Source organism: Stylophora pistillata, chromosome 14 (assembly GCF_964205215.1).
Source record: "Stylophora pistillata chromosome 14, jaStyPist1.2, whole genome shotgun sequence".
Taxonomy (NCBI): domain Eukaryota; kingdom Metazoa; phylum Cnidaria; class Anthozoa; order Scleractinia; family Pocilloporidae; genus Stylophora; species Stylophora pistillata.
The window spans coordinates 11,489,023-11,502,679 of NC_142532.1; the positions used below are offsets into that span (position 1 = coordinate 11,489,023).

The 13,657-nt window shown below is 38.9% G+C and overlaps 1 protein-coding gene, 1 long non-coding RNA gene and 1 pseudogene across 5 annotated transcripts in view; 2 read left to right on the forward strand and 1 right to left on the reverse strand.

The window, feature by feature from the left end:
• LOC111334397 (prolyl endopeptidase FAP) overlaps window positions 1-13,657 on the reverse strand; it is a 38,867-nt gene that overhangs the window by 15,445 nt on the left and 9,765 nt on the right. For all 3 annotated transcript variants that reach the window (XM_022940117.2, XM_088745490.1, XM_088745491.1), the window contains 4 exons: window positions 7,460-7,551; window positions 1,168-1,242; window positions 723-775; window positions 473-557 (listed from right to left, as the gene is read on the reverse strand). In XM_022940117.2, coding sequence (XP_022795852.2) covers window positions 473-557; window positions 723-775; window positions 1,168-1,242; window positions 7,460-7,551 — 305 coding nt within the window. The remainder of the gene's footprint in view (window positions 1-472; window positions 558-722; window positions 776-1,167; window positions 1,243-7,459; window positions 7,552-13,657) is intronic.
• Window positions 3,327-6,955, forward strand: LOC148716549 (uncharacterized; annotated as a pseudogene).
• Window positions 8,619-10,998, forward strand: LOC148716550 (uncharacterized). Of its 2 annotated transcripts, none has more exons than XR_015995496.1 (2): window positions 8,619-8,847; window positions 9,348-10,998. It is a non-coding gene; the product is annotated as an uncharacterized LOC148716550 (long non-coding RNA). The 2 variants fall into 2 exon arrangements; XR_015995497.1 differs by having other exon boundaries at window positions 8,619-8,820.

Consider the following 13,657-nt stretch of genomic DNA (forward strand, 5'->3'; position numbering starts at 1 on the left):
ATAAACTGGGTCTATAAATCAGTTAATCGGACCACATTCCATAGAAATCTGAACCAAAGTTGTAAAAATTATAGGAACCTTAACTTTCCAATTAACAAATAAAATGCATGCAAGGAGGCATGTTTTTCCCCATTTGATACATTTATGCACGAATTGGCCAGTTTTGAGTGAAAATGATCCATCCCATCCTCTGTTTAGTTTCATTTATATTTCCTATATGTTAGGTTTTCGTAAGTACCATGTAATCTTGATTTATGCCAGAAGAATATAATGAATGAATATAAATATAATATGTAAATGAATATAAACTACTTATTAATAAAACATTTGCTACTATTTGAGAAATTTTTAAAGGAAGGGGAGGGTAAATATTGATAAAAATTGACTACCACACGCCAAAATATATGATCAAAAGCACTTGGAGAAAGTTGTTCTGCAGTCTAGGTAACAAATACCAAATTAATCACTGTACCAAACTACTTCCACTCTCATCCCATGTGGCATATTGTATTTTCTTTGCATCTTCTCCCTTTCCAGGATCAATTTGGATAACTACTCTGCAGATAACATATATTAAAAGTTAGACTTTACAGCCAACACCATAAAGAAAGTGTTGATGGGTGCCTATAGATTTAAGTCTAGCAACATCCTGTACTCATTGTAAAGTTAATTATCAATGAGGGCTTTTCAGCTAATTAAAACTTCAGGAAAGCAATACATACCCTGTCACAAGATCATATATATAATACTCTGCAAAAAAGGAATATCTATATTGCTAAAAAAGGGAAAAAAAAAAAGTGTTACAACAACAAAGTCAGAACATCAATAAAAATCCTCCTCTTTTACAATAACTGTTAGCTGAAGAGGTATAGCTTAATATGTAACTGTACCAATGTGGTACTTAACCCTTTGATCTCAAGAGTGATTAGCATCTAATTTCTCCTTACAATATCAGCCCTGAATCACACATGATGGTCATGAAAATAGAGGAAATGATCACCAACTATAGAAGCCCTTGATTGCTAAACAGTTTCTCCTTACTAAGGAAATGTATAAAGAACAGAATGGAGAGTATGCATACTGATGTTAGGGTGGAAAGGGTTAATTATCTAAGGTTATTACGATCATTTCTTAACTTATACACATGTCAACTGATGTCTAACTTACATGTACTTGATCTTTAATATAAAGAATGTATCTTCTGTCAGGTGAAAACCAATGTTTGTAGATCCCCAACTTTTCCTAAAAAGGGGAAAAAAAGATATATTCTTAGGAATCTGTTGATTTGGACAACCCCCATATTCAAATAACTCAAAGTTGAGTTTAAAAAAAATCATGGTACAGTAAAAAAATACAATTAGTTTTAAATTTTTCAGATTATTTTAATAATTATTTTTGTCTTGTATTAATTATCAATGGTAATCAATACTTCAAGTTGAACATACGAATAAGAATTCTATGATATTTGAAAATCAATCTCACTGGTCAAGATGAAGTTTGAATTACATGCAAATCATTTCCTTCCAAGTAGAAAAAGCACTTGTGAAATATGTGGTCTTTGAAAAAGAAAAAAAAACATTGCCAACGCCAAACCATCATTCAATTGGCTCACTTGAAAGAGCACAAGGCTGAAAGGCAAGCTTTTGGGGATCTGGTACTGTACATAACAGAAGGAAGTGAAGGGCCTTTCCCAAACCTTTTGAAAGGTGGTTGTCAAAGTTAGGTTGAAACTCTAGAGTCATCAATCAAGTAAAAAACTTGAAAAGGGGTTGTGAGTTCCGGGCAAAACTTTATTGGATGGTTAAAAATTTTGTTGCAACTGAAGTTTTCACTCTTCAGTGTTGTTGCTTTGATAAAAAAGAGACCTTTTTACATTGCAAGAAAAAGCAATTCCAAGTTTAGTCAGGCATAATGGTAATAAACACTGCTTAAAAGAAAAAGAACCACCCCACATTGATGGACTGGAACTAAGACTATAACAAACCATAGCTAAGATTGTTATTATGTCCTTCAAGAAGGGAGTACCAAAGTTCAAAGGGAAGAAAGAAATATCACTTGTAATTAGGATGTTATAATTTGCTTAGTACTGTGGGTAGAACAAAGCCCTGAATTCAAAGCAGTGAGACCAAAAATGTCCAGTAGTATACTGACTAGCCTGTATGTATTATAATTATAACAAATAAGACTTTATTTCAGTGTCAGAAAAAGTGTGGTTTTCCACTGGCTGAGGGATGAAAGAAGCGGAAAACTTTTTTCTCACATGCAGCTGGGAGAATGGGTTCAAGTATGTGTGGGGTCTCCAGGTCACATGGCATTTCAAGGTTCAGTTCAGTTGTTTTGTTGCCTTTCGCCATTGCCTGACCTTCTTTTTGCTGAGCAGTTGTTTACGGTCTCTTTGTCCTGGTTGTATTGTTCTTTTTTATAATTATCATTCGATGGCAAAGGAGAGCTCACGCCCGAGATCTCATGCTGTAAGACGATTGCAGCCATACAACCACGGTCCAAGCAGTCATTCGAGAGATACTGGCGAGGAACATGGTGGTGAATCTTCCTGTGCTTCACACCATCATTCTTGTTCGCAATCACCCTCGCGATCGCCATCCAATCCTCCAGACTGGGCCAAAAAGCTCCTACAACAACAGCAGGAGAATGCAGCAGAACTTTAGCGGGTTCAGGAAGAGTTAAAGGGCACAGTCACATAAGAGTCAGCAGCCTTGTGCAGCAGATCCTGAGTTTCGTTTTGCCGGGAACAGGAAGCAGTACTTGCTCAGTAAGGATGTAATGGAGAAGATTGACGAGGCCCTCCGGGCTGAAGACAATGAAGAACGTACATGAAAACTTACAGAAGGTAAGGACTTACTTGTGGAGTGAAACAAGCATATTCTTCTTGCCAAGAAATATGGATGGGACACTGTCTCTTGTTATACTGCCGATCTGTTTGCTAGAGACTCAGATGACGAAAAGAAAATTCGGAAAACCATCAAGGAGAGCAAGCAGTCGAGGGAGGAGAAAAGAAGAAATTCTACTTCTAAAGTTACAAGGCCTAAAGGAGTAATTCTGTGGTCTTTGGAAAGGAGGCTTATCCTCAACTGAAATAGCCCGAGTGGGGTATCGCCATTTGTGGCAGGAAAACAGAATCAGTCTCATGATGGGTGGGCAGTCTGTTTGTTTCCGTTGCTTCAAACCAGGTCACTACACTAGAGACTTCCATGCCGCCGATGTTTTCAACGGGGCAGGATCAGCTGGGCAGACCTCAACCAATTACCAACAGCCAGCCCATTAGTGCTTCTTTTTGTGGGATGGACGATTGTTTATTCTCATGTGAAATGGATTCCTTGCATATTACCAGTGAAAGTGCCATATTTGAGAACGTTGCTTATAGTGGTGTTGTTGTTAAAGGTCGTTTATAAAAAAATATTGATTTTTGCACAGTATTGGAGCAAGTAACTGATTGCTGAAAGTGATTTGTGAAGGTTATTGTTTGCCATTTGTAGATTTACCTTCCAAGAAGTTTTTTTTTTTTGCAATCATGATAGTACGTTATGTAATATGCAGTTTGTGTCTTCAGAGATCTCTAAGTTGCTAATGTCAGGTGCTTTGGCTGAAGTTAATGCTGCAGACCTACTTGTGTGTAACCCACTGGGTGTTGCTACTAACAGTTCAGGAAAGCATAGGCGGATTTGCGTTTTGCGAATCAACATCTCAGATCATGCAAGTTCAAATATGAAGACATATGCACTGCAGCTGACTTGTTCAATCAGGGTGATTGGTTCTTTAAGTTTGACTACACCAGTGGTTATCACCATGTGGAAATTTTTCCAGAGCATACTAAATTCCTCGGTTGCGCCTGGATGGTTAATGGTTCCGTTAATACTTCAAGTTTACCGTTCTTCTTTTGGTCTCTCCATGGGTCCTTTGTTTTTATGAAAATCCAGAAAGCCCTAACAAAGCAATGGAGGAGTCAAGGAATTCGTATATTTACTTATTTGGATGATGGTGCAGGTGCGGATTCTGATTTTCATGAAGCTTAGAGGGTTTCTAATTTGGTAAGGCAAGATGTACAACGTAGCGGTTTTGTAGCAAATGATGAGAAAAGTCAATGGGTACCAGTCCAGTCAGGGGAGTTGCTGGGTTATGTTTTGAATTTACAAATGGGTACATTCCAAGTTCCACAGAAGAGGGTGGATACTTTTCTTCATGTTCTACAGGATGTTCTAGATCATGGTTTTGTTGTGTCTGCCCTCAAGGTAGCACATTTTACAGGACTCCTGGCTTCTATGAGTCTGGCGCTGGGTCCAGTAGTACGCCTGTGGACACGGAGTCTTTATCATGATATTCTGCATGTAGTTTAATGGGACAGCCCTTTTCAGTTATCTACAGAGACACAGGGGGAAGTTCTTTTCTGGCAGAAGAATTTTGATAATGCGGGCTATCCTATTTGGTCGTCTAGCCCAAAGCCTGAGGTTTTGACTTACTCAGGTGCCAGCGACACAGGCTGGGGTGGATTTGCTGTGCAACTTGGAGGACAGTCAGCGGTGAGGAACTGGTCAGTTGAGGAGAGTAAAATGAGCTCTACCTTCAGGGAACTTAGGGCTACTAGCCTTGTCTTGCAATCATTTGCTCCTCAGCTGAGAGGGAAAGAGGTCCTGCACAGGACTGACAATAGGAACACAGAAATCATTCTTTCTGCGGGAAGCCGCAAAGTTGACCTTCATAATGAGGCACTGAACATCTACAAGTTATGCCGGTCATTTGACATTCGCCTGACTATAGAGTGGATTAGCAGAGATCTTAATAGGGAGTCTGATGAGTTATCATGAACTGAAGATTGTAACGATTATATGCTTGATCCCTCATGGTTTGCTCGCTTGGATAGCTGTTGGGGCCCTCACACCATTGACCACTTTGCCAGTGTGAAAACTAAGCAGCTGGACAGATTTTGTAGCAGATTCCTCAATCCTGGTTGTAAAGCTGTCGATGCTTTCACTGTGTTGTGGGTAGGGGATTAAAATTGGCTCTTTCCTCTGCCTTCCCTGGTGCCTCGTGTGTTGCGCCACATGTGCAACGGACGTGAAGACGGAACCCTCCTGGTCCCAGAATGGCCTTCTGCACCTTGGTGGCCCCTTCTCTTCACAAAGCATGGTTCTTGGCATGGTTTTGTGACAGCATCCCTAAGAATCCAACGTTATGAGGGTCTTTTCATACCAGGAGCAACAGCAAGCTGCGTCTTTACTGCAGGCGTGCCATCTTTTTGTCTGCTGGCTTTGAAGTTGTGCTTTTGTGGTGCACATGTTCTCTCCTAGCGTCTTTGGAGTCTTAGCCTGTAAGGTCATGAAGCATGGATGCTCCCAGGAACCTTGCCAGCCTCAGGTTGTGGCTGTTCTGTGTACCCGCTTTCCTTATGTGACCAGCCTGTTATGGGAATTTTCTGCTGGCAGGTGTCATGTTTTTTGCTGCTGTTACAGTGTTGCAGTATGTGCTGGAATTTTTTTGTTTTTCCTGATCCACTGTTATGGTTTCTCTGCCTGTTATGGGCTCCCTTGAGCTGTTATGGCATTTTAGTCTGTCATGGACTGAGTTGCATTTGAGATGTTTTTTGTCACTGGTGTCTATGATGTCCTAAAATGGGTGTTGTTCTGTTGTTGTGGTGTTGTTCTGTTGTTCTGTTGTTCTGTTGTTGTTGTGGTGTTGTTCTGTTGTTGTGGGTGATGTTCTGTTTTTATAGAATGTGTTGTCATTTGCTTGTGTTGCAGCAGTGCAGCCTATCTCACGGGAGGTTACTCTTCCAGCAGAATTTGGAGTGGGGTGTTTTGATGATCTAGAGTTGAGGCGTTTGGCAAGTTTTCTATCAGCTGTGTTAGTGCTGGATAGAGCCACTTCAACAGCTGTAACCTATCTTCGTGCATACAAGTCCTGGAAGTCATGGGCTGAGCAGCACAGTGCACCTTATTTGCCTGCAGACCCTGTGGTGTTTACTCTCTATATTGTGTCTATTATCCAGCAGTCCCATTCAGTGTCCTCAGTTAATACAGCAGTGTATGGGGTGAGTTGGGTCCATAGCAAAAGTGGCTGCCCGGAACCAAGCGAGTACTCTATGGTGAAGCAGGCAGTCGAGGCTGCCCAGCATATTCTTGCTCATCCTCCAAAGCGTAAAGACCCCTTGTCTGCTGACATAGTACAAAAAGTTGTCACTCGCCTAGAGAAGGGTAGTGTTGCTGACATCCATTTGGCTGTGTTGTTCACCCTGGGTTATTTTGGTTTTCTCCGTTGGAATGACCTGCATCATTTGAGAGTGGACAGTTTATATTTTGAGGAGTCCCATGTGGCCATTTTTCTGGAGAAGAGAAAGAATGACCAGTTCTGTGAGGGATCATGGGTTTTTGTGGCCCGCTGCATTACACCCGGGCCATGTCCTGTTGCAGTTTTGGAGAAGTTCTTATCAGTTGGAAACCATGCTAAAGGCTCGCCATTGTTTCAACATGTGCAGACATCAAAGAAAGGAGTCCATCTGAGGAGAGAGCAGATGTCATATAGTCGTGCTAACGAGCTTCTTAAGAAGGAGCTTCTCAAAGAAGGGTTGCACCCAGCAAAATTTGGAAATCACAGGTTGCGTGCAGGAGGGGCTTCCACAGCTGCTGCACTGGGTGTGCCAGACAGACTTTTTCAGAGGCATGGGGGGTGGCGAGGTGAGAAAGCAAGGAACAATTGTGTAAAGGAGTCGTTGAGTTCGCTTCTCCTTGTATCCAAATCAGTTAAGGATGGACACTTCTTTATATTACAACCAGTGCAGCTCACCGGTTTTGAGTCGTTGCTTTTGAACAATTTTGTTTCGAATTTCATACTCTTTGCGTTGTACTGTTGCATGATCAGCTTGGCATGGCTCCCAGTTGTGTGTGAGAAGTGTGGTTTTCCGCTGTTCAGTTCAGTTGTTTTGCTGCCTTCCGCCATTGCCTGACCTTCCCAACCCACCCACCCTCCATATGTTTTTAGGGATATAGGATTTCAAGTAGTGCCTTAGCTCCAGTTATTCGTGCAGGTCAGTGTTCTGTAGCTAGGCTCAGTTTTAGCTGTTTTGTTAGTGTTGTAATCCTAATGGTTCATTGTGTTGATATAATAAAGGTCCGACTGCATGGTCGGCTTGGCATGGCTCCTAGTTGTGTATGAGAAAAGTAGTTAATTCCCTCTAAAAAAGGATACAAAAAATTTCTGCCTCAAATTGGCAACTATAATTCCTCCTTTGTCAATCGAATTAATACTCACCTGAAAGTAAACTTATAGAGGGGATAATTAAGCCTTAAATGAAACTGTGGTGCTGCATCAGTGGGAGAGTGTAACAAGGTAATTTTGATAATGTAAATTGGCCACTGTAAAGAGTTTCAAAGCTGTCATTTTGAGCTTGAGGAAGGGCTACATGAAGATTAAATTAATGTCAACTATAACACAAGTATCTGATAATCACCTTGGTATCAGCATCTAGCATAATAACTTTTTTATCCTCAGTTAAATCTACTAATACCAATCCATCTTGTGTAGAGGTAATGTATTTATTATCTGTAATAAGACATCAAATGGTTAGTTAAACACCTGTACACCCTGCATGATCAACACCTGAAAATGATCAGGGATGATGTTTAAAGCACTATAGTGTTAATATTTATGATTATTAAAAATGTTTAGAAGTCCAATCTTTAATACTTTGTTTAATTTATGATATTTTGACATGTTCCAACAGAAATCAAACCATGGACGCACTACCCACAGTGAATATCTAACACGTTTCTCTTTCAAAAATAAGATATGGTTAGTCATTGAAACGGAGAGAAGTAGCTAGAGTTCACTGACAAGATGAAACACTGGCTATCAGGACTCATAACATAAATTAACACACATTTGGAAAAACTCTTTGTTCAAATACATTAATGTAAGATTTCATGTTTGAAGTTGTTTCAAATAAAATGACTTGTACCAACAGAATTTTGGTTACTGTCTACAAAATGTGGTCAAAATTTTCCAAATTTTGTTTCTTTTTTTCTCTTAGATAGAGAAATCATCTATAGTAGTAAGTTTAATTTGTCTCTTTGCTTTTCTTGATGAATTTTTTTTTAGACTTTGTTCAATCCACTGGTTTTCTCCTGTGGGGTTGCAAGATGACCTTTCCCAAAATTTTAATGGACCTCTTTGTCACAAGACTCCACAGGGAGTTCAAAGTAGCCTTTCATTGGTTGGCAGAATTACCGCACCTTAAATGAGGTGCGAAGACTGTGAATTTCTATGAAGGCCATTTACACCATACTGATTACTACACTTAGATCAACTGTCTGTGAGTAACTTATTGACAAAAAAAATTGCTAATGACATTCAAGTAATACTCTGGCTGCAACAGACAGGACAAATGGCTCAAGAATGCAAGGAATGTCATTAGGTGACCACAATTACTGGTAGTTGAATTATTCTAATAAAATCCTGACTTGTCATTGGTTGAATGTCTACTTGTTTCAATTTTCCTATTATAATCAACTGTATTAAGATTCCAAATATAGCAACAATATCTTTCAATCTAATTAATTACTTATTAAAAGTAAGTCGGAGATTGTTTGAAGATGTTACAGAGACTCTTCGGTTGGGTGTCATATTTCAAACATTCTAGAGACATAAAGTTATTCCTTTAAAGCAGTCTTTGGCTTAAATTGTATACTGACTTGTACATTTTGTTAACAAGTTCATGACAAGCAGTTTAAACTGGTCATCAGATAGTGCAAGATAAGTGTTCTTGTTGATCAAGGCTGGATATGGAATGCACATGTTTCACTTGCACAAAAGGTGATCTTACATAAAACCTGATTAACAGTAAGTCTACAATTTAATCTCCTCTGTCTGCTCTGACATATGGGACCATTGGGTGAGCCTCTATAAAGACATTCTTAACAGACACACACCAATTAAAAAGAAACAAATAAGAGGGGACCAATTACCATGGATTACCCCAGAGATACAACGTCAAATTTTCTATCGTAATAAACCATATAAATTGCACAGGAAGAATCCATCTCCAAGCACATGGAATGTATACAAAGTTCAACGTTACATAGTGACATCAATGAAACGAAAAGCATTGCATTCTTTCTGTAAGCACGCTGCAAATGACTTGAAACATACAGGCAATTTTGGAAATGAATGAATCCTTTATTGCCAAATACCAGAAGCAAGGCTCGCGACAAAATCACTCTAGTTGAGAAAGATCATGTTATAGACTACAGCTGAGAGTTTTAATTCCTATTTTACTGATAAAATCAATCATAATGTTCAAGATTTGGAATTTAATGCACATCCTACTGTGTTATTGATAGGCAACATGGAACAGCTAGACGACTTTGCATTTACTCCTGTTGACATAAAGTACATACAAAGAATTCTGGAACAATTGAATCCAAGAAAATCTGTTGGCATGGATAACATATCTTCATGTCTGCTGAGGCTATCTTCTCCAAGCATTTCTACTGAAGTTACAAAGCTCATTGACCATTTTATAAATACCCAAAGTATACCTAGAGAATGGAAAAGCACTGAATATTATGCCAGTATACAAGAAAGGAAGTAAACCAGACAAAGCCAATTACAGACCGGTTTCTGTCCTAACCACATTATCAAAAGTCGTTGAAAAGTTATCTATAATCAGATCTATCCAGTTATGTCACCTCTACTGTCCCGCAACCTATCAGGATACATGAAAGGTCATTTGTGTGCAACAGCAATATAGAAGATGACTGAGGATTGGCGCAAAAGTTTGGACAAAGGAGAAACCGTCACAACTGCATCAGTAGATCTCAGCAAAGCGTTCAACAGTGTAAACCATGATTTGCTGTTGGCTAAAATACGAGCTTACGGTTTTTCTGAAGCAGCTACAAAATTGCTGGGTGAATACCTAAACAATCATCGCCAAAGAGTTAAGATTGATGGCATATGCTCTGGCTGGAGAATAGTTAAAGCGGGCGTGCCACAGGAATCTTTACTTGGTCCACTTTTGTTCAATATCTTCATAAATGATATTAATTATTGTAAATCTAATATGGCGCTGAGATTACATGCTGATGATACCACCAGCTATTAGTCTGATGCTTCTTCGATAGCATTACAGTTTATGGTTAACTAAGACTTGTTTACCCTTGCTACATGGTTTAAACAAAATTATCTCTCCATTAACAATACAAAGACTCAGGCCGTGATTCTTGGTTCTTCGACATATGAATATGAGATCCAAATTAATGGCATCAAAGTAGATGTTAAACCCACTTTGAAAATCTTGGGCATCACCTTGGATAAAGGAGCATATCACTGAACAGCTTTAAAAAGTTTTAATGCAAAGACTGCTGCCTTAAAAAGAATTTCCTGATTCATATTGGTGAATACTATGATATTATTATATAAAGCATTCATTGTCCCACATTTAGAATATTGTAGCATATTTATTGGTCTTAATTGGCAAAGTGCAGGCCAATAGACTTGAAGACGCTAATTATTACATTTTAAGAACATTATTTTAAGTTAAAAATAACAGTTATGAAAGTCTTTTAGAGTTAGTTAAATCAAGTACTTTAAGATGGCGTAGGTATTATCAGACATTGATCTTGATATATAAATGCCTTAATTCTATTGGTCCTAGTTATATTACTGACTTTTTAAAGTAAAGTAAAGTAAAGTAAAGCAAACTTTATTTACACAGGGTAACCCATTCAGCTCTAAGGCTGGTATCCATAGGGGCCCTGTATTGAAAATAATTTACATCAAATTTCTAGAATAGATATATGTATATATAATGACTAAGATTTTACAACTACATTAACAACCTAAAACTACAAAGCTAAAACACAATTAAAACATAACATAGTAAATAAAATATCAAAATTATCAAAATTACGGTAAAAGGAAATGTTTTGCTTGGAGACAGAACGTTTGAATGTTTTCACTCTTCACAATGTTTAAAGGAAGTTTATTAAAAATTTCTGCGCCAGTGAAAAGAAAGGTCCTTCTCCCAAAATTCTGTTTTACTTTTGGTAGGGATAGCCTCAGACTTTGCCTCGTGGAATAATTGTGAATATTCGAAAATCTGGTAAAATATGATGAAAAGTAACTAGGAACTAATGAGTGGAGACAGAGAAAAACGAGTTTAGCCTTGTGGTAATAGCGTCTACTGGAAAGAGTCGGCCATTGCAGCTGATCTATTGCTTCAGATGACCGAGAGCAACATGTAATAATCCGTGCAGATCTATTTTGTAAGCGCTGTAGTCGATCTATATCTTGTTGTAAAAGGTTACTCCAGGCAATGTCACAGTAATCAAATAAGGGAAGAATTAAGGTATTATGAACAAGTATTGCTGCCTCTTTTATGACGAAACTTCTAATGCGGCCCAGAATACTAACTCTTGACGCCACCTTTTTACACATATAGTCTGCGTGAGCCTTCCATGTCATAAAATTGTCGAACACCACGCCTAGGTATTTAAAAGTAGTTTCGCAAGAAATGAGCTTTCTGATAAGATTAAGATTTAAAATACAATCGCGCTATTTATGCCTTCGAGATGTAAATAGTACACACTCAGTTTTTGAAACATTGAGAACAAGATTGTTGTCTTCTAGCCATTCAGATAGACATTGAAGATCTTGATTAAAGTAAAAAGTTAAATTGTCTACTGTTGGGCCAGCAAGATATAAAACTGTGTCGCCAGCGTACATATTTACAGAACAGTGTTTGACACAACGTGGTAAATCATTAATGTAGACAATGAATAACAGGGGTCCGAGGATGGACCCTTGTGGCACTCCAGAAGTTATAGCAAGCTCTTCAGATGAATGAGAATCAATTTGCACGAACTGCTTTCTTCCTGTAAAGTAGTCCTTAAACCATAGAAGGCTTTCCTCGCATATACCATAGTACTCTAATTTTCTGAGCAAAATGTCATGGTCAACTGTGTCGAAAGCCTTTGCCAGGTCAATAAACACAGAACCAGTAACAAGGCCCTTATCCATATTCAGGAGAATCTCGTCGGCGAAATAAGTTACAGCCGTCTCAGTTGAGTGCATTCTTCTAAAACCGGACTGTAATTTACAGAGCAAGTTATGATCATCAAAAAAACTTGCAAGCTGCTTGTGGATTAAACGCTCTAGGACTTTAGATACCACTGGTAATACCGATATGGGGCGGTAGTTTCTTGGGTCATCTTTTGAACCTGATTTATGTAAAGGGGTCACCTTCGCTTTTTTCCATTCTGCAGGGATAACGTTTTGTTGGATAGTTAAATTAAAAATGAGCGATAGTGGATAGGCCAGGGCGTCTGATCCGTCTTTTAGTAGACGAGATGGAATATCATCAACACCTGTAGCTTTCTTCGGTTTTAAATCTTTAAGAGCCTTTCTAACTTCCGTCACGGTGATCTTTCGTAGATTAAATTTTTCTGGGCGGACAATTTGCGGTAGCCATTTGGAAAAGGATCGCGCGGTTGATCGGTGGATCGACCTTAAATCTTCGGCACAAGAGACAAAGAAGCTATTGAAGGTGTTACACTTGTCTTTTGCTTCATTAGCTGTACGAGCAGTAGCGCTGCTACTCTTTGAGCCATTTCCGAGTAGCCGTTTTAGGTTTTTCCAGGTCCCACGGGAATCTCCTCTTGTCTCCTGGAACAGTTCGTTGTAATATCTTTCTTTCTCTTTTCTGAGCTTCAAAGTCACAACATTGCGTAAGCGCTTGTAAGAGCTCCAATGAAGCTCATTGTTTGACCTCAATGCCAGATTATGAAAGTGGTCTCTTTCATTTATTAGATGTTTTACCTCACGTGTCAGCCATGGTACTTTATTTCCCCTGACTCGCACGCGGATTTTTGGGGCATGGGTGTCGGCTACTTCACAAAAAAGGTGTTTAAATGAGTCCCATGCGTCCTCAACATCTGCAAAGGAATTTATCAATGACCATGGAACTTTTTTTTAGATCTTCAATGAAAGCATCACGATTAAAACGCTTGAAATTCCGGGTATCAATTATCCTCGGGGGAGGCGGTTTCAAACGATGTAATTTACGGACGGCATATGTTGAGGAGTGATCACTAAAGCCAACTGGTATTACCCCGGAGACATAAAGATCCGGACGACTGGTAAAAAATAAATCGATCAGGGTCTTTGAATTTTCAGTTATGCGAGTGAAATTGTCAATAATCTGCCGCAGACTAAACTCTTTCGCCATGTTCATAAAGAGCTTCGTAGATGCAGGTTTATTCGACTGTTTCAGGTCAAAATTCAGATCCCCGGTAATGACAATTTCCTTTTCCCGATCAGCCATTACTGTTAACATATTTCTCAAGCCCTCAACGTAAGTTGCAACGTTGTCCGCATTCGGTGGGCGGTAGCAGGAACAGAAAATAAAACCTTTAGATTTTGGAGGTGTTATTTCCATCCAAAGGCATTGAATATCCAGTTGATCGTTTTCAAATTCTTGAATAACTTTGTAATTGAGGTTCGAGGAAATGTAAATGAGAACACCACCATTTCGGCGAGTTTTATCTCTTCGTACAAGTGAGTAGCCGGGAAGCTACTTACTGTACTTAATGTAAAAAAAGTTTTTTAATGTACATTTTATCTTGTACATATTGTAAATATTTTAGCATGTTAA